Source organism: Temnothorax longispinosus, chromosome 9, assembly GCF_030848805.1.
Source record: "Temnothorax longispinosus isolate EJ_2023e chromosome 9, Tlon_JGU_v1, whole genome shotgun sequence".
In the NCBI taxonomy this organism is placed as follows: Eukaryota; Metazoa; Arthropoda; class Insecta; order Hymenoptera; family Formicidae; genus Temnothorax; species Temnothorax longispinosus.
Window position 1 is genome coordinate 4,659,528 of NC_092366.1, and position 18,809 is coordinate 4,678,336.

Sequence of the window (18,809 nt, forward strand, 5' to 3'; positions counted from 1 at the left end):
ATTGTCTTGCGAATTATTTTGGCGCGATTTTCGGCGAGGGCATTCACACCGTGGGCATGTGTAATAAAATTAACATTTTATTTGAAAAATCGAGACATACACAGATGCGAAAACAATGATAGCACATTCTGGTAGCACCGATAAATAGACGCTGAAACGATATCTTTAGATTTTTAGAGTGACTATGCGCGGGCTGATTGCTCGTTTGATCAATTCGATCGTTTAATTCTTCTCTTTTTTTTCTGTGCGGATTAGTTCCTTCGTTTCAATTAAGTAGTTATACGTCGAGCAACAGCTTTCTCGCGAATCGGTCGGAGCGATACAGGGTGTTCGTAGAGCTTCTATCTTACCGAGATTGTATAATTATTCCATTTATACAACAGATGTTTTCCGGTTCAGTTTAAATATTTCATGATAATAAATTAAGGGAACGTTCAACAGTTCAAAAATATTTCTTATTGCATTTCCTCGAATTAGCAAATCTGTAAAATGTAGATGATGCAAAATCTCTGTCGTTTCTCTTTTTTTTTTCAAACTTTCTAGCATAGAAACCTTCCTCTACGAAAAGAAAACTTTCCCTACGGAGATATAGATCTCTCACGAACACGCTTGTATTCTTAATGTAACAAAATCGAGTATTTTTGTTTTCCGACCGACTTATCCTCTTTCGCTGATCCTTATATACTTCTAGAGCGGAATGGATATATAAATATATTTATACAAGATGTATCGCAAAGCGTCGGAGTCAGTACACTTTATTATACAGCCTGTATAGCGAAGTCGCACTAATCGTTCTCGTAATAGAGATAGGAAAAAGGAACTATCGAGGATGTAACGGACTGATCTCCGGTAAGCCGCCTACTTTCGAATTTTGATCGATTTCCTTGAAAATCTCCCCCTGCCGCACTAGCGAAGTTGCCTCTCTTTACCCCTAATTTATCCTTTCTATATGTATATATCCCTTTGATAGCGCTATGTACAAACGTAAGTAAATGAGGGATCAACATTGGTCGCAAGCTTGACAATGTTACGGTTTCGATTGATAAATAACTCGATGCTCTCTCTCTCGCTTCGCATTACAAAAGAATCCGGCTATTACAAAGAATCGAAATCAAAAAGCCCGTATCAGACTACGGATTGGGATTGAGATTGGATTGAAATTTAATCAATCAGAACAGAGAAAACTGACCTCAAGTTTAGTGAACTTTGCTCTGATTGGAAATTTCAATCCAATCTCAATTCCAATCCGTAGTCTGATACGGGCAAAATAGTCGTAAGGATCGCGTATATTATAAGACAAAAACGCAGTTCTCGAGCGAATCGAGTATTTTATTATTGGCACTACGACGCATCCTCTCCCTTTGGTTCGATTTTACTTTCCATCGTGTTTCATCGTTGATAAAAATTACATTGTCATCGATAAAAACGACTTCTACCGAGTAGCGTAGGAAATCCGCGCTTCCGCCCTTCGTTAATTCCTTCGCAAGTGATTCCTCTCCCCTCACCTCTCCCTCCACCGTTAATTATCTATTAAATTGTGATCACCGAAGCATCGTCGATTGCTTGATTAATCGTGTCGCTCGATGACGCCGCGACACTCGCGTAATTTCGGGTTTGCAGGTTTCTATATTCTTTCCTCTCTCGGTACATTATTTTTATATTGCTATACGAAGTAAAATGGTGTAAAGTCTCTCGTTATCATTGGCACCATTGTCAATCACCCTTCTTTGTGGTTTTTTTTCCCGCTAGAAAGAGATCAGCCTTTTGTTATATGTCGTTTCGTGATGCAGCTCGACCTAAAGCTACGTTTACTATTAATAAATTGGCGATTCGTTGATCCACGGGGAAAGCTTTTTCGCCGTTCTCAATCGAAATTGTACGCGTGGCGCGTTCTCCCGAGAATATAAGAAGTTGAAATGGTGTCGTAAAAAGTTGACGATGTCCCGCGGCGACGTTTCGAAAGTCTGATGCTCTTTTGCGATTTTCTTAATGCTTTTCTCATTTTTGGCACGATGTTATGGAGGTGGACGATACTTGCGGCAAAATCTATTCTTTTCCTTTGAAGAAGGAATATCGAAAAAAGAATCTCGCGTTCATATTATTAAAATTAATCCGATTAATAACGACGAGAATTAATAAGTTCAATTATATTTACATGCCGATAAGTAAGGCAAGCATTCCCTTAGTCGTAATAATGACATTTTTGCGCGAACGAATTAAAATACAGTATACCTCTTGAAATATATATTCCTTTTTTCGAGGCTCTCGATATTGCACGATTTCAATCTCGTCTCCGATAACGCGGGATCTAAGCGGAACTTCGATCAATCGTGAATATATTCGCTAAGAAAAATGTCTCCCGCCTCTTCACATATAATATATACGATAAAATTTAAACGATGCAAAGTTGAACGAAGAGACAACAACGTACTCTAAATATTACTTTCCGCCGCGTCCGCTCGAGGATCCCGAAATCACCGATCCTTTCAACCCTTACAAAAGAATCGCGCTGGAGAAACATAATTTTGCATGGAATTATTCTATCTGGTTCAAATCTCGTCGTGATATACTGATAAACATTTGAGAATATTTTCTTCGAGTTCCTTTGGAAGTTATTCATATGTCCCGGATTGAAAGAGTCGATAATGATTCGCCGATAAGACTCATCCCGGCGGACGATTGATAAACCTTTCACACACAGCAACGACCAAATCGAGGAATGTCTGAAATGACGGAGGGTCGCCTTGATACGATCGCGATACGCAGAGTGTGTCGCAAAAGAGGGTGTGTGTACGAACAGAGCTTTTTCAGTTTTCGCGTTCGACTTCTTTTTTTTTTTGTTTCTCTAGAAGGAAAGATAGAAAAAAGTCTTTGCGTTTGTGTGTGTGTGTCTACGTGTAAAGTTATTACGAGTCCGTGAGCTCGAATGTCGAGCTCCTCCAGAGCCTCCCATCTGGGACTTCCGTCGACATTCTCATCTAGATACTTCTACCTAGACATTCTCACGAACGATATAGACGTCCAAAAGATATCCGACGAAATTGGGGGTATCTTTAGAGCTATTACATTGTAACCGAGTTAACTCCAATGGCTGATGAAGTAGTCTTCAGTCTGAAAGCATCCGTCGGCAGCCATTGACATCTTCGATCTTTCTCTCGAGAACCTGAGGAAAATTCTGAGCGACGACCCTCGCGATCGCCTGCAATTCTCTCGACTTCATCCCTTCATCCAAGTGTGATCCTCGCTCTTGTTCCGCCACGTCGGCCGACGTCAGTCGTGCTCACCCCGAAGAGATCCATCCACGACGTTTCCGATTCCCTCCCCGCGAACCTGAGGAAAATCCTGAGCGACGTGTCTTGAGCCATCCCGATTCTTGGATCCTTTTCCACGCGGACGACGCGAGTCTCACTCCTGCTCCACGCTGATGTCCACCGTCCTCACCCTGGACGAGTCCGTGGGCAGCAGCTGAAGGCGTTCGGGCTCCGCGTCCAGCATGATGATGCACATGAAGCTCTTGCCGGACGCCTGATCTCTGGGATAGATGGTCACCGGCGCGAACTTGTCCACCGAGCCGTCCACGTAGGAACAAAGTTTCCGATAGACCTGGGGGAAGTGCCGCCTCAGGGAGACCCCCCTGAGCCTGAGCTGCCGCTGAATATTGGTGAAGCTAATCTCTCGCGCTTTTCGCGGTGTGTTCTGACCGTTGTTACCGGGTAGCGATGTCAGCACGAGAGTCTCGGGCGAGTCCATCTCTCTGGTGATGTTGCAGGGAGACGCGGGGGCGAGCTGTTGCGACAGCCTCCGCCTGGCCTGCGGGGACGCCGAGGAGGAGGAGGCGTGCTGCTTGGCCGCGCCGTCGAGCCTGATCTTCGCGCACCTGGATACCAGTTGCCGTTCCCACCTGACCGCGCCGCTGGTCGGCACCTCGCTGACCACGCACACCGCCACGTAGAGCACCAGCCGCGCTTCCGGGTTGTACGTCTTGCAGAGGCGCATCAGCTCGGCGTACAGCTCGGCGCCCATCTCGCCCGGGAGCAGGTCCGACCAGCGCACGTACGTGGGCTCGCCGAGGTCGGCGAAGCCGTTGCCGACGAAGCGCTCGGCCGCCTCGGGGCTCGAGAAGAAACACTTGACCGCGCCGCGACCGTGTGCGGCGTAGCCGCGTCTGGCGAGGGCGGAGATGTGCTTCAGGGTGGCCGGGTCCTCCTTCGCCGAGGACAGCACCTGGCGGCAGAGGCTGCCGGCACGCGAGTGCAGACAGGTCCTGCGATGACGTTGCCAGTGGGCTCGTCGACATTCGCGCGAGCAGTATAGGCAGGTGCAATTGTGGCAGCTCTTGTAGGTCCTTCTCGCCTCGGCCAGGGTGGTCGAGTTGCCGCATTTGTTGTTACGGCACCGCACCACCTTGTCCATCGCCGAGCTGCCGTTGGTGGTGGAGTCTTGGGCGTTGTCGAAGGACACCCTGCGGTGGCGGGGCTGGACGCTGCCGCCGCCGCCGCCACCGCCACCGCCACCGCCGCCGCCACCGCCACCGCCACCGCCGCGCGGCATCAGCGACGAGGACGACGCGGCCACGGCTCGCGAGGCCGGCAGCGTGTCGCTGCCCTCGCTCTTCCGTCTCACCAGCTCGCCGGGGTAGAAGTTGCGCTGATCGTCGGCGGTTGCCTGGTGAACGTCCATCACGCTCTTAGCTGACTCTGCGACAGGTCAGATCGATTGCCTTTGTCAGTATGGGTATGGCAGGACGGGGCAGGGTCGATAGGAGAGACGATGAGAGAGGTCGGAGAACGATCGTGATTAAACTGAAGAGCTCTCCTCAAAATCGTGAATTTTATTAAAAAGCGAAGATGCATCTTTAAGCGTATATTATCCTTGCAAGATTTTCATGCAGCTCTTTGCAATGTGTAATTTCTATATATTTTCAAAGTGTGGATTTAACACGATTTGGAAGCGAGCTCTTCTTGAGTCACCCTACAGAACGATGGCATTAAATAGGAAACGATAATGTTTATTACTTTTTTATGGAGAGATGAATAGCGCTAGATGATTTCGTGTATAGCGATGTTAGATCGAATGAGATGAGGATTCGTTCTCACTTTCCTCCGTCATCGTCACCGAGAGCCAGCGCGAGAAACGCGTTAAGCACAATGACATGATGATTATAAGCAGATAATGAGCGTGAATGACAGTGATCGGCGTGATGTATCTCTTAATGACGCATTCGTACGTATAATAATTCTCCTCCCCCCGACAGTCCAATTTTCCTTGCCGTTAAATCGCATTTCTCTTGTGTCAGTGATATGGCCTCACAACTTAGTACTTGAAGCGATTATCTAAGGTAACTAAAGCGTCAAAGCAAATAACAATCAGATTGAGATCATTTAAGAACAAGATAGCTAACTAAGAAAAAGATACTATAAAAATATATCCGAGTTCTAATCTAAACAAATGTTAAACCTTTTTCTAAAAGCATATAAAAATCAGCTGATAAATATATTTAAGATTTTTCAAAAATTGCTGTTAAAATTTCCCTTCCTTCCGGAAGGTTCCTTTATGATAATGTTATTGTAAGCTTTTCATCATTGTAAGTGGATGAGAATTAATTTAGAAAGACAAATACAATGTCTAATTTCGTAAGTGGAAAAACGTTTTATTCAACTTTTATTTTAAAATGATAATTTTAAAACTTTTCTTAGAAATTCTTGTGGTAAAATTCAAGGTAAAATTCTTTTTTTCGCGTGGATACTGCTTTTCCAAAGATATTAATAAACATATTTTTTATTTTTAAGTTTTTTCACTTCTAATCTTATGTCGTCGAACGTACAATTAGAAAAAGAGTTGCTACAATGTAAGAGCGAGTAGGCACATTGCTATAAGTTCGCGTAGAAGCGAATCCAATCTGTGTATTTAAACTCATCCCACGTGCCAGAAGCTTGATCGTGCACAGAACCACAGAAGATCTGTTTTTTGTTTTTAGTCGCGCACTTTCCTACGTTTTCCGCATCAAAAGTAAAAGTGGCATATATACTATAAGTTTATGAAGCAAATCAATCGCCATCGATCCTCCCGTTAAATTTAGTACTCTGTCTTTTTTTTGAAATTCGACAACGCGGAAAATTTTCACAATAAAAGCGTGTGAAAGTTGAAGACAGATCGTTGGAAAGTATAGGAAGCGCTATGCTAAAAAGGGGGACAGATCTTTTAAATAGAGACAGAGAAAAGACATGTAAGAAAAGAGACAGAGAAAGAGAGTGAGAGAGAGAGAGACAGACAGAGAGTGTCAAGAGTCTTGGTGATGATTTTTGTCTTACGATCTCCGTCTCGGCTCGTGTGTTATTAATCATGCGCTCCTAATTCTCATTCGCGCGATAAGCAGCAAGCGGCTGCTGCGGCGGCCGGCCACGGCCGAACTCGTCCTCGGAGTCCTTGGACTCTGGGGTGTCTACGACCCCGCGAGGGGCTTTATACGCCCTTAGGCTCGCCTCTGCAAAGGTGCAAAAGAACGTGAGTTCGTGGGGCGGCAGGGAGGCGTCGAGGCGCGAGATAACGCGTTTATCGCCCTCTTCTTGATGCTCGGGGATGACGTTCTCGTGGATTTTTCTATATCGATATAGACTTGACGATCGAGTCCGGCGTCGGTCCACGTGGACTCGAGTTAAAAAAAAAAAGCAACAACTTCGCATTCGTTTGTCCCGTTCTATTCATTTTATCTCTTTAGGGATGAAAATTGAAATTTTCTCTTTCAAGGAGGAGTCTTGGGTACTTTTTCGCTCAAATTCTTTCGATTCCCTGCGCCGTCGACGAGGTGAAAATGTAAGGATGCACATGGTATGATATGTAATTTTATCTTGAGTATCTGATTCCGCGCGAAACCTGGTTCCTTCGTTCAAGTACGAAGCGCAGTCTCCGTGGGTGAAGTGAAGGGTGAGGTGAGTAGCGACGAGGCGAAGAGAAACGCAAGTTTAAGTTTTTTTTTTGCTTTACGCCGCAAAAGCGGAATATCACATAGTCGGTCACGCGTACGTCGAAATGTCCCGGAAAACGCATACACCGGCGGCAGATTTCCCTCGTGTTAAGAAGCAAAAGAAAAGAATCCTCCTCCTCCCCTTCGCGGACGAAAGTCCAATAAATTTTCGGTGCAAAATTAACGAGACCGAGAACGGGGTATGTTCGGTATCGAATTCTCGGAATTCTGCCGCTTGCGTAAGATTCCTCAAGGGATCACTCGACGCGCACGCTCTTCGGGGTACGCGGGTAGGAGGGGTTCGTACGTTTATAGAGATTGATCGTCCTTGGGTGTAGGATCCGCCGATCAGAACGAAAACTTACATAGTCCTCCTACCTTGGAGGTCTTGGCGTAGGTCGCTGCAGCTGTTCCCGGCTTTTGCCTGGCCGACGGCGGCGTTCGTATGGCGATGGCGGATGGCGGACGTGGCGGTCACGACGGGCCCCCCCGGGCCAGGACTCGGGGTACGCGACGCGGGTGGCAGCCCCAGGAGGGAGTCGAGTACGTCCTCCAGGGTCGTGGAGCCCGGGCTCGGTTTGTTCCGCAGAAGAGCTGCCGTCGCCATCGCCTCGTCCGTATCGCTCTGGCCCGATCCTGATCATCGGTATCATGCGGGGGTAAAGAGAGACAGAGAGGTTTGCGTCATCCTCTTGGCCTCGAAAGTGTATGTGCGCGCACGCGCGCGCGCGTTCGTGTACATGTGCGTGTATACATATGTATATATATATATATGCATTGAGGTGAGAAACAAGATAAGCCTTTTCCCATTTTTCCGTTAACTCCGTGATTAATAACAAAGCGATTATTCTCTCGTTGCCCCCTTAATCCGGTCCCGGTTTTACGAAAGGAGGCAACTGCGTGTATGTGTGTGTACGTGTGTGCGCGCGTGTACCCGAGTGAAGATGGAGTAATCTCTTTTCCAGGGTTCCATTGACCCCCTGACCCCATTATGAATAAAGCGATTCCTTTCCCCCACTGCACCTTTTGATTAATTACGTTAAATTTCTCTTGGCCTCGAAAAAGCGTATTATACGCTCCTCATACTAGGGAGAGATGACAAACTTTTGCGATCCTCATCGATAGCACGCGCGTCGTCGCAGCCGACCGGAGCTGTCGGCGTTGTCGCAACTTGCGGCTCGGAAAGTAATATATCTAGTTATGTGCCAGATCAAGTTTACGTCTCGGGACTGCTAATTATCGATCGGGGGCCGATCGATCAACATCTAATGTCATCAATTGTGCTTTACGCGCGCATAAGTGCGGCTTGTCAAGTTACATATAGAAAAGAGACAACACAGAACTCGATTGCTGATCATCGATGGTCGAGAGAGCAACAAAATTCTGCAGCACTTACCGTGACACAAGCAGAACGTGGTACGAGAATGCGACCGAAATAGGTGTAATGCAGAAGACGTTCACATAGGTGATCGCGCCGATTAAATCGGTTCTTTCCAAGAACGTGCACGCGTAAACGTGCGCGATGTGTATCAATAAAATATTTCAACAGCAAGATATTTACAGAATCGAGATTACGAAATGAGAACCGATTTAATTAACAACGATATAGGGGTGAGAAGAAAAAATAATAATCGTATATATATTTATATATAAATGAACGTGGGAACAAAGAAATTTACGAAGGGAACACAAAGGATGACGACAATAATTTATTTGTTGCCAGGGGTAGTAATTACGCTCTACAGACAAATGATAATCGTTGACGCGTCCGAACAATAAGTACGGAACCGTTTGAAAGAGTGATAGAGAGACCACAGGCGGGAGCACCGGGCACGCAGAATCATCGCGAGAATCATCGTTCTCGTCGTCTCGTGACTCACACGATCGAATCAATCTTTATTAATATCACTCGCACTTACTTGATATATACCGATAATAATTACAGGATAAAGAAATCATTAAGGCACAGGAAGAGACGAGACGCGCGTACGATTCTGCGAGCCTCGAGGTCGTAATTAAAATAGTAACAATAATAATAATAATAATAATACAATTAAAAATAATAACGATAATGATAATAATAATATCAACGCGCTCGTAACACATAATAAACGATGTGCGCGCGCTTCACATAAGTAAACCTAATTAATACAAGTATGTGTATGCACCTGTACAGGTTCTACAGGTGTTAACGAAAAGTGTGGACAGCTTTACAGTAAACATACATGAACGCAAATAACTACTGACAATGGTGAGCGAGGAAGAAGGAAAGGGGGAGAAAAAGAAAGAGTGGTTAAATTAATATAAAACTGATATCTCCATACACGCGATATACGGGGAGCGCCTTTTAATTATTCCTTTATCAGCGAACGGGGAGGGGGAGCGGAGGGTCGTCGACACGTATCGTAAACAAAGTAAGAAAGTGTACTACAAAATTCTTCGCGACGAGCTCTCTCGCATGAGCGACGACGAGAATGAAATAGAGAGAGAGAGAGAGAGAGAGATAGTGAGTGAGAGACGAGAGAACGCGCGTGGAATGGAGAGTTTTTTACTTTTAGAGTTTTTTTTCGCTGTGCGAAAAAGTCCGCGAAAAGCGCGACTCGAGTGTGCCACTTCCGGCTTCGTTTCATTCCCGAAAAAAAAAAAAGAAAAATCCTCGAGCAAGTCGAGTCCGCCCTGGGGCGAGTAAGCTGCAATCGGGTAAGCTAAATCGTGACGTAGTTAAATATTAATGCAATACGAGTTCGTCTCGTTTTATCATCATCTCGAGTCTCGCCGTTCGATCAAGCCTGATATCCACTTGAGAGCTTCCGGCTCTTGAATGGGGAATTCTCGATAGTAAAAGGATCTTTCAATGAACGAAGTCGACGATTATTCGCAGCTCCGAAGATTTTTACTACCGAGAATCATTCTCGAGGCACGAGAAAGAGAGAGAGAGAGAGAGAGAACTCCCAAGTGGACGGTGCAGCCTTATTGTCCCGTAGTCGCGGTGATAAACGTCCGAGAGAAAAGGAGAGTGTATATCGGCTCGAGTCGGCTTTGTAAATTAATTATTAGCCGAGTCCTGGAAGCTCGATTAAGCCTCGCGCACCTGCGGCGCTCGTCCGAGCGCGCGACGAAAGCTGACGAAAACGAGGACGGAACGATAACGATTATCGATATGTGGGCGGTAAGCTCTAATCACCGTCGTGACGACGATAAAAAAACTCGCGGACCCGAGAGAGAATTATGAGAGTGCTTCCCGGGGTTCTACGCCTACGTCGAGATGAAAGCGCGACGAATAAACGTCACCCTTATAAAGGGCATCTTTGATATTTACCACGTGGGACGACTCGAGGGCGAAAAACTTGGGGGACGCAAAGAATCTATTTCACGATTTTATGAAACAATTTTTTTTAATATGTCTTAATTAAATCGTTCCCCTGCCGATACTTGATATTTTACAATATTAATCAATATATTGATATGTTTACATTTGATTGTATATCTACGGTTCTTTCGAATTCCCTCTAAAACCGATTACGCTATTTCACAAATTCGAAATTCTCGGCTTGATCTCCGATTTGCAGGAGGACCTCCTCGCGGATCGTCTTCGTCAGTTTCGCGCGCTCAGCGACGGGCGGAGTGCCGGAAGTAGCCGGGTGCCGGAAGTTTCGCGCGTCCGCTAGGCGAGCAGCAACTCACCGCGGTGATGACGCTGCTGCTGATGATGCTGCTGCTGTTGCTGGCGATGCTGGCGATGCTGATGGTGGCGGTGATGATGATAGTTCGAGGAGGACGTGGGCGACGGGCCGGCCGAGGATGTCTGTAGATGCTGATGACGCAGGTCGTCCCGGCTGGGCGTCAGATCCAGGTAGAGTCCGGACGCGGCCGAGTCCTGGCAGCTGCAGGACTCGGTGCCGGCCGCGTTGCAGCAGTCCCCGGCCTCCTGGTCGGTCGCCAGGCTCATAGGCGTCTCCGGCGAGTCCACCGGCCGCGTGCCGACGAACGAGCTCTCCATCCAGCACAGCCTCACGCTCCCTTCGTGGTGCCGACACAAATGCGAGAGCGATTAGGCCCGGTCGTAAGTGACCCCCTTCGCGTCGGCGTCGGGAACTAACTCTAATCGACTTTTCGATCTTTCTGGCCCTATTTCTTTTCGAGAGGAATGTACTTCTAACTTATTAGAAATTTATAAAATTTTCTCAAACCGTACGTGGCTCAATATTTTGTATTTTAAAAATTCACAAATTTACATCCAATCCAATTACATCTGGGAGGATCGGAGAGCCGTAAATAAAAAAAATTGGTCCTTAAAATATTTCTGATCACAGTATCAGTGTGTTTACTTTATACATTCCGCGATTATAGATTATTATACAAACATGTTAATCTAGCTACAAGATTTAATTTTGTAAGGGGTTAAACGCTAAATAAATAACGGCCACGTTCTTAAACGCGCAAAGCACCATGGAAGAAACTACTCGTGCATACGTGTTATATAATACCCAGAGGGGATTTATAATCTCTTTCGTTATAAGGTTCTTCTGACGATTAAGATCCGACGATGCGGGCATTATACGTAACTATCTTCATTGATCCTATAATCGTCTTAAGTACTAGTAGCGCTGTATGGGTATTGCGAGACGAATAACAAAGGGAACAAAAAATAATAAACTGAGAGAATGCAACAGCGTAATCATAATATGATTATACACGACCGTATTGCATCTAATTACATTTGAATTTTATACAACGTTAAGTATGACGTTCATAAATCTTGGGAAAAAAAAATAACGTTAGTGAAGCTAGCACCAGAGTTTTGTTAATAGATAGTTATGTGAAAAATATTTAAGTAAGCAGCAAGTTAGTTCCATTATCTGTTATCAAACGTATTAGGGTTAGTATCATAAGCGTTAAGTTCAAATGCGCGTCACAGCAGCACATCGGGAAGATATCAAGTCGATCAAAGTTTCAGTGATAAGATAGGGCTTTGCAATTTCGATTTCACGCAAAGCTTTTCAGCTTGTCCTCGTCTTTTTCAATTTAGCCCCGATATTATATCTCGTTGACAACTTGCTCGCGAATTCGCTCGCACTGAAAAGATGAAGGGAGGAGGAGAAGAGGTTGTTTGAATTTCAGGGTAATCTATTTCGGTGGCGACGGTCATGAGACACTATCGAAATAGCAGCGACTCGTCTCGACGAAACGACTCGAGTCGCAGCGTAGCGCCGGGATTGTCCGAGATGAGAAGGTCACGATCCGCCAACCGGCGCTGGCTACAATCTAGTAGTCAGCGACACTAGACTTCAAAATCAAGCGACGCATTGTCGATCGCGCTACCTTGTAGCGTCGCAAGTCGACAAGCGTAAATCCCAGTTGCTGAAGGGTGAACTTTCTATAATAAACGATTTCTGTAATAAACATTCAAATACCAAATGCTGTTTCGCGTTTCTATTATCTCTAATTTCCTGCAGACCAGAACCGTCAGGGTAAGTCAAGTCAAGAAGAGTAGAGTCAAGAAGATAAACTGACGTTCCTCGTGATAATCTTGAAGGCGGAAGTGCTAAGGGCACTTCCGATATCAGATCCGTGATGGGTTTAATGAAGGATCATTTGACGCCGAGATTGAACGTTTACATCCTATTAATGGATTTATTTATAATCTGAAGCGATACCGGTCGCAAGATGCCAGAGGATGTGCATCGCAATTCGAAACGCGGAAGATATAGACTAAGTACTTGTAGCTTGACTACTTGTACCGTGTTAAAGTGCGACACGTGCATGCGCGCCACTTGCAAGAAGCACTCTCGCAAGCCGCCCATGACTTGCACTTAGTGCCTCAGTGGCGATCGAGAAGATGAGTCTTCGTTTAGACATTTAGACAGTTTAGAATTTTGCATTTTAATACACGGCGATTATCGCGATTATCGCCGTCTTTAAATTGTATTTTTGGTCCCGTGGGTATATCTAACAAAATAGATTCGCGTGACGATAGTTTTCAATTAATTAAAAATTCTATAATTTGAATTCTCATTAGTGATCCATTAATTTCCATTAATTCGAAATATAATGAGATTCACATATGTAAATCTCAATAGTATAATGTTTTACTAAAATATATGATATAATAATTGGAGTTGAAATGGAGAATTCTAAGGGTGCTCGAGTTACGAGAAAAATATTTTGGGACGCGTTTCTAAGCAAATCCAACGCTCTCTCAGAAAATTCGACCCTTAAAATTCTTTAATCCGAGAAATCGAGGAAGAGGGGATGTTAAAAATGTTAAAGACCGACCTGTTTTGACCTTATCGATGCGCAGAGCCAGTTGATGCATACAGAGACAAAGAGAGAGACAGAGACAGAGAGAAAAAGAGAGGCAGCTTGCAAAGGAAGATAAAAGAAGACATTAAGAAAATAGGAAAACTCAAAAATTACCTTCGTGACGGAGAGCAAAGGTGATGGTGGTTGTGATGTTGATAGGATGGTATATATTTTTTTTGTGTGGCTGGGGGGGTGCTTTAGTGCTCACCTCTGGGGCTGGTAGACCTCGCTCCGCCCCTGTCGTCCCAATCTTCAGGTCGAGATCGAGGCGAGAGTCGGCCGCCACCACCTCCACCGACCTCCTGGCCGCTCTGCACGTAGTGCACGATGGCCGAGGTCACCTCCTTTATCGAGTTCCGTACCTCCAGCTGCTGATTCGTTGTCTGTTGCTGCTGCTGCTGTTGCTGTTGTTGCGAAATAAGCATGAGATCCGTTCCAGACAATTAAACATTTATTATAATTTCAGCCAGGACATTAGCCATCGTTAGATGGTACTTTATTTCGATTTTAAGAGATTATTTCCATAAAAGCAATCTTACAAAATCTTCTAAAAATTATTTGTCAATTCATTCATTGTTTCGAGTGGCATAAAAGCAATCTTACAAAATCTTCTAAAAATTATTTGTCAATTCATTCATTGTTTGGAGGATTAAAAAATCATTATCAGGACTATGAGTAGTTAATCGGAATAACTATAAATATCTTTTAATATGTAATTGATAATTATCACTTTTCGGCATTATAATATTTATGAAATAAGTAATTATATACTTTATATAATCTGTTGTAACAGATACAATTTTATATAATAGGTTTCTTAAACGTGTTAAACTCATCGAGGAAAAAGCTTTAGAGTATAATAAATCCTTTAAAAATGTATCAACGTGAAAAGTGTTCGTCAGGGAAGAAACCTCGACAGATACGAGATGACAGGAGCTTTCCTGCCAGAATTTCTAATTTTAGAAACCGGCGACGCGCTTGCGTGCTGCTCGCGGAAATTAAAAATAAATTGCACAAAGAGCAAGATGCAAATCTCGCGGAGGGGTCAGAGAGTGGAATGAGAACGAGTCCCGGGGGTGTCGCGTCGTCTAGTTTTCTTTCAGAATCCATGAATAAATACGAATATATGAGTGCGTGAACGCGTAAATAATTCAACATGTAACTCACAGATTTACACAATCGCGCGAGTATTGATTCGTGAACACGCTAGAATTCTAAGGCCTGCTGACGCAAAGAAAGTTGTGACGTTAACGGTGACGTCAATAATTTCCATGGGACATTTTGTATTTGCTGGGTGGCGCGTTAGCGGCGAAACAGACGAGGGAAAATTGCGTTAAGTGTCGGGTAAACGGATGGGCGATTTTAATTTGCCCTAAAATTAAATCCCACGGTAGAAAATTGCAAAAATCTGATGAGATAGAAATGACAAAAAAAATTCAAGTGACAGTAGGAACGGGTTGTTTTTCTTCTTATCGCGCACTTACCTTGTTTGCGGCCTGCAGCTGGGGAAGAATACCCTGAGCAAGACGTTCCGCCGGTGTCCGCGGGTTGGTCAGTCGCTCCTGAGAACGCCAGCCCAAGTAGGGCTGCCGGTGATTGAAGGACGACCTGGCCGAACTCGCGGGCGAACTGCCGGCGCTGTTCAGCAAGCTGGTGCTCCATCTCGAGAATACGGGGGGCGTGGGACTGGGACTCAGAAGGACACCTGTGACACAAGAGAAAAACGTCCATTGCATAATTAAGCAATTAAACACATCTGTAATTATTTGTGAATCAAGAATTGGACATTGGGGACCAGAAATTCCCTCCCTTTTCTTAATTTATCAAAAGTTTCAAGTTTATAACTTTTTCTTATAGAATTGATTATATTTCATTGCTGGTTCAAAGATGACTCTATCCCACCTGTGGTCGGCTGTCGATTGGAAGACGACGAGAGGGACGACAGGGAGGTGGTCTTGGAGCCGAGGGCGCGCCATCCTCCATGCTGCGACGCGTCGGAGTGCCTCTTCAGCCGGAAGCCGTCGCGGGCAGCGGGTGAATTCTTGTACCAGTCGGGTACATTGAGCCGCTGCAACGACCGCTGTACCCTAAGCTCATGCTCGCTCGGCACGCGCTCGCCCACTTTCTGCAGCTCATTCTCCGGCGGCTGCAATGACAAATTCGTGTTCGTATCCTTTAGTTCCCTCTGCCTCCAATTATGGGTGATTATAAGAACTTTTGCGATAAATTGAAAGAAATATTTCTCGCTCACGTAAGTTCGAGGATCAAGAGATGTGGATAATAATTAGAAAATTACCAACAGAATTTTAGAACAATAAAACGATAGAAAATTCGAATAAAATAGAATTAATAATGAAATTTACGATAATTAATTTTAATCCTTGAACTTAAATGGCTCATAGATATTTATTCATCTTCATTCTATGTGCAATCTATGTGGTGCTATATCTGTATTACAAATAAATAACTAATCTAGTTCCTACAAACGTTTCCGTCAAATTGTTCGTCGTAAGAGAGAGCGACTTGGACGAAGAGCAGGCGCGAATGTTTCGGGACACTCGGTGACGTGTGGCAGTTGTGGCACACAGAGAGCATGTGGTTGTCGTGCGAACTATCGTGTGAGACATCAATCCTGCTCTGCGAAAGTTTCAGGGACAAACCTGCGCGAAGGTCGACGCGACGAGGCCCTCGTCGCAGCTTCTCGCCGCGCTCTCGATCAAAATTCGACACGCCGCGCTATTAACGAACCCGTGAGCCGCTGTCATTGTGTCGCAGTCGCTTCTCGATCTATAATCGACGATGCGAGTCCGTTGAGAAGCGATCATCGGATCTGGGAACGACACTCCACTTTATTCACGGACTTCTACTCTTCAGAGCATTTTCAGACGACCGAAGTTGTAGTCGCTAAGATTATATAGTGTACAGGACATATCTAATTCTCATTATTTTTCTACGCCGGATTATTAGTTTAATTTAACAAAAACAAAACAATTCTATCACAAAGCATGTCGTATTTTTAGAAAAAAAGTTAACGTTGACGATTTGCAAGTTATGACAGATATCGGGTTTAGAGGTTTGTCACTGTTAGTTGCTCCGTCATATTTTTTTCATTGTCTCAACTTCAATGCTAATCGCGCGACGGCCACATAACGGATGCACGTGACAAACATGCGTGTGATTTCCATGCACGAAGTCTAACGGGATTAAATCAGAAAGCGAATGGCTTCCATGTCCCCTGTCTTCTCCTCGTCATCGAGCGAGGGAGTGGTTCGTCCAGTAGCACGCACGTGTGCGTATCGCGCGCGGCCTAAGAAAAATATTTTTCGAGACATTTTAGATCGTTGAATTTTCTTCCGCGCGTAGGGCGAAACGCCGCTTCATAAATATTTCCTCAACTGAAACTCCATCCCTAAGAACCTTAAGAAGCGAGGGAAAACTAGGAGCAGTCGTATTCCCGGCGTTGGCGTTCGTTAAAATCACTCCCCGCGAAGAAATTGAGACTAACTCGCGGAAATGATAAAGTTTCGCTAAGAAGCTCGGGGCGCATTTCTGTCTAAAATTACAAAATAATTAAAATAGGTTTTTAAATAATTCAGCGGAGAAGGGTAAAATACAGAAATAAGGTTTTATGTGATTAATGTATGTGCGTTCCTCAAATTTCATCTCCCGGTAACTGATCTTCATTAAGACGACAAAATAATCGAATATAAATGACGTCCAGTTATTTTCGATGGTAAAAAAAAATTGAGAGCACGAGACTCTCGGTTGGTTTCCCAATCCCGTGCAGACGCGAAACGGACGGCGGGTGATGCAGGATTCGGAGTATGAGGCCAAGGCTGAATTGTACGAGCGGGATACGAGCGATCCGTGTGCGGAAATGTGAGGGGCGCCCGGGCGTTTACATAATGCGGACGGGAAGAGGATCAGGAGGCAAGAAGCGTTCGCCTCACAAAATCGATTTCACGAGTCGCGAAATTTCTTATATATCTATATAAGTCAAAGTCGCGCCGCAAATGGAACTCGCGCGATTCGCGAGATAGCGAACCTTCTGACTTTCCCATGACGTATCGGGATCCTTCAGAAATCTTATTAAAATCTGTAACTACAAATCTCGCATATCTTACGCTTCCGATAAAATTATAATACAAAGATTGACGCAGTCAGATGGTGGAGTCTGGAAATCGAGCCGGATCAACGTAACGAAAAGAGATTAAAATAGAGCGAGCTTGATGGAGGTGGAATCAAAATGACATTAAGATTCTCTATATCCCGATCAAAAGAATCGTCCAAGGTTCGGTATCGCGTTACGAACGGACGCGTTGCGTAACGGGCGTCTCGGGTGTCGAGACACGGAGAGATGCAATAATGTTAATTTCAATTACAGGCCGTCGTCTTTTCCGTCATCGTGTCATCCCCGTCAATTGGCGTGAATTAGGGGAAAGCCACGTCAAAGATGGCGTAGCGCATCTGCCATTAAGGCGGCCAAAGACCCCGCGCCTCTCTCTCGCTGCAAGTGCATGTGCATCGCGCCGGGGCGATGCATCCTGTTCCCGCAGCATCCGCGAGTGCAACCAGCGTCGCCTACGATATTCCGATAATATCCAAGAGAATCTATCGCTCTTCAGAGAATCCTTCAAACACAACAATTTTTGATCCACGCGTGTAAAAAATATTCTTAACATGGTAAAGTTAAAATGTTAATTAAATGATTTTTAAATATTAAAAATAATCTCATAACATGTTAAGATATTGACTATCTTTTCACTCGAATTTCAGACTAAAAATCAATTGTATATACGACCTAGTAGACCAACAATTTTTCCGGTTTTATGTGAGTTTTTAAAACTACCGCTCTTTATTTATGCATACCTTAGCTACTTAGTCATTCGCGATACTTGTATGTTGACGGTCGCATGAACTATTCGTTTAAAATTATTGTACATACACGCATGAATTATAGAACGATATAACGTCGTGGATATAACCCTAATAGTCACGTAGCTTCGATCCTATAGTCACAAGAAAAGAGGGAAACCTGTGCCGAGGCTCGCCGCCTTTTACCTTTCATTGTTAACCGCCATCGATTGCAATTGTTTTCGAAGGCTGGCCTTAATAATGCACCTACACAAATACGGCGGAAGTTGCAGAACTTTTCCTCGGCCGTTCGAAACTTTGGAATCGCGAACGACGGAATCGCCTTGTGTCTAAATAATTCCCGTCGTCTTATCGTAGAAATGTTGGTTGAAAGTGTATTACGATAGCGAACTACGTCGAGAAAATGACGGAGCATAACCAAATAGTTGATAATAGTGGGGCTCTATCGGCAATTCATATACAAAAGTAGTATTATTCGTATACTTTTAAAGCGGACAAAGTGAACATTAGATTAATTAACGTTTCATTCTAAGAAACAACAAACTAAGAAATCTATTTTCCCTTCTCTTGATTTTTTCTATCATTGAATTGCTTTCTACGTTTTTGTTTTACTTCACGTCATTTTACAGTTTTATTTTGAGAAGCTACGTTATAATTAAAACGAAAT

At 44.5% G+C, this 18,809-nt stretch overlaps 1 protein-coding gene across 8 annotated transcripts in view; it reads right to left on the reverse strand.

Moving 5' to 3' along the window:
- Window positions 1-59: 59 nt before the first annotated feature.
- Window positions 60-18,809, reverse strand: part of LOC139819345 (uncharacterized) — a 47,226-nt gene continuing 28,476 nt past the window's right edge. For 2 of the 8 annotated variants that reach the window (XM_071788603.1, XM_071788602.1), the window contains exons 7-12: window positions 15,170-15,413; window positions 14,752-14,972; window positions 13,476-13,671; window positions 10,649-10,984; window positions 7,343-7,600; window positions 60-4,697 (exon numbers count right to left, since the gene is read on the reverse strand). In XM_071788603.1, the coding sequence (XP_071644704.1) occupies window positions 3,406-4,697; window positions 7,343-7,600; window positions 10,649-10,984; window positions 13,476-13,671; window positions 14,752-14,972; window positions 15,170-15,413 (2,547 nt within the window). In that variant the 3' untranslated portion in view covers window positions 60-3,405. Of the gene's footprint in view, window positions 4,698-6,311; window positions 6,485-7,329; window positions 7,601-10,648; window positions 10,985-13,475; window positions 13,672-14,751; window positions 14,973-15,169; window positions 15,414-18,809 lie in introns of those variants that run through there. The other 6 variants (XM_071788607.1, XM_071788609.1, XM_071788608.1 and 3 more) reach the window with 6 other exon arrangements.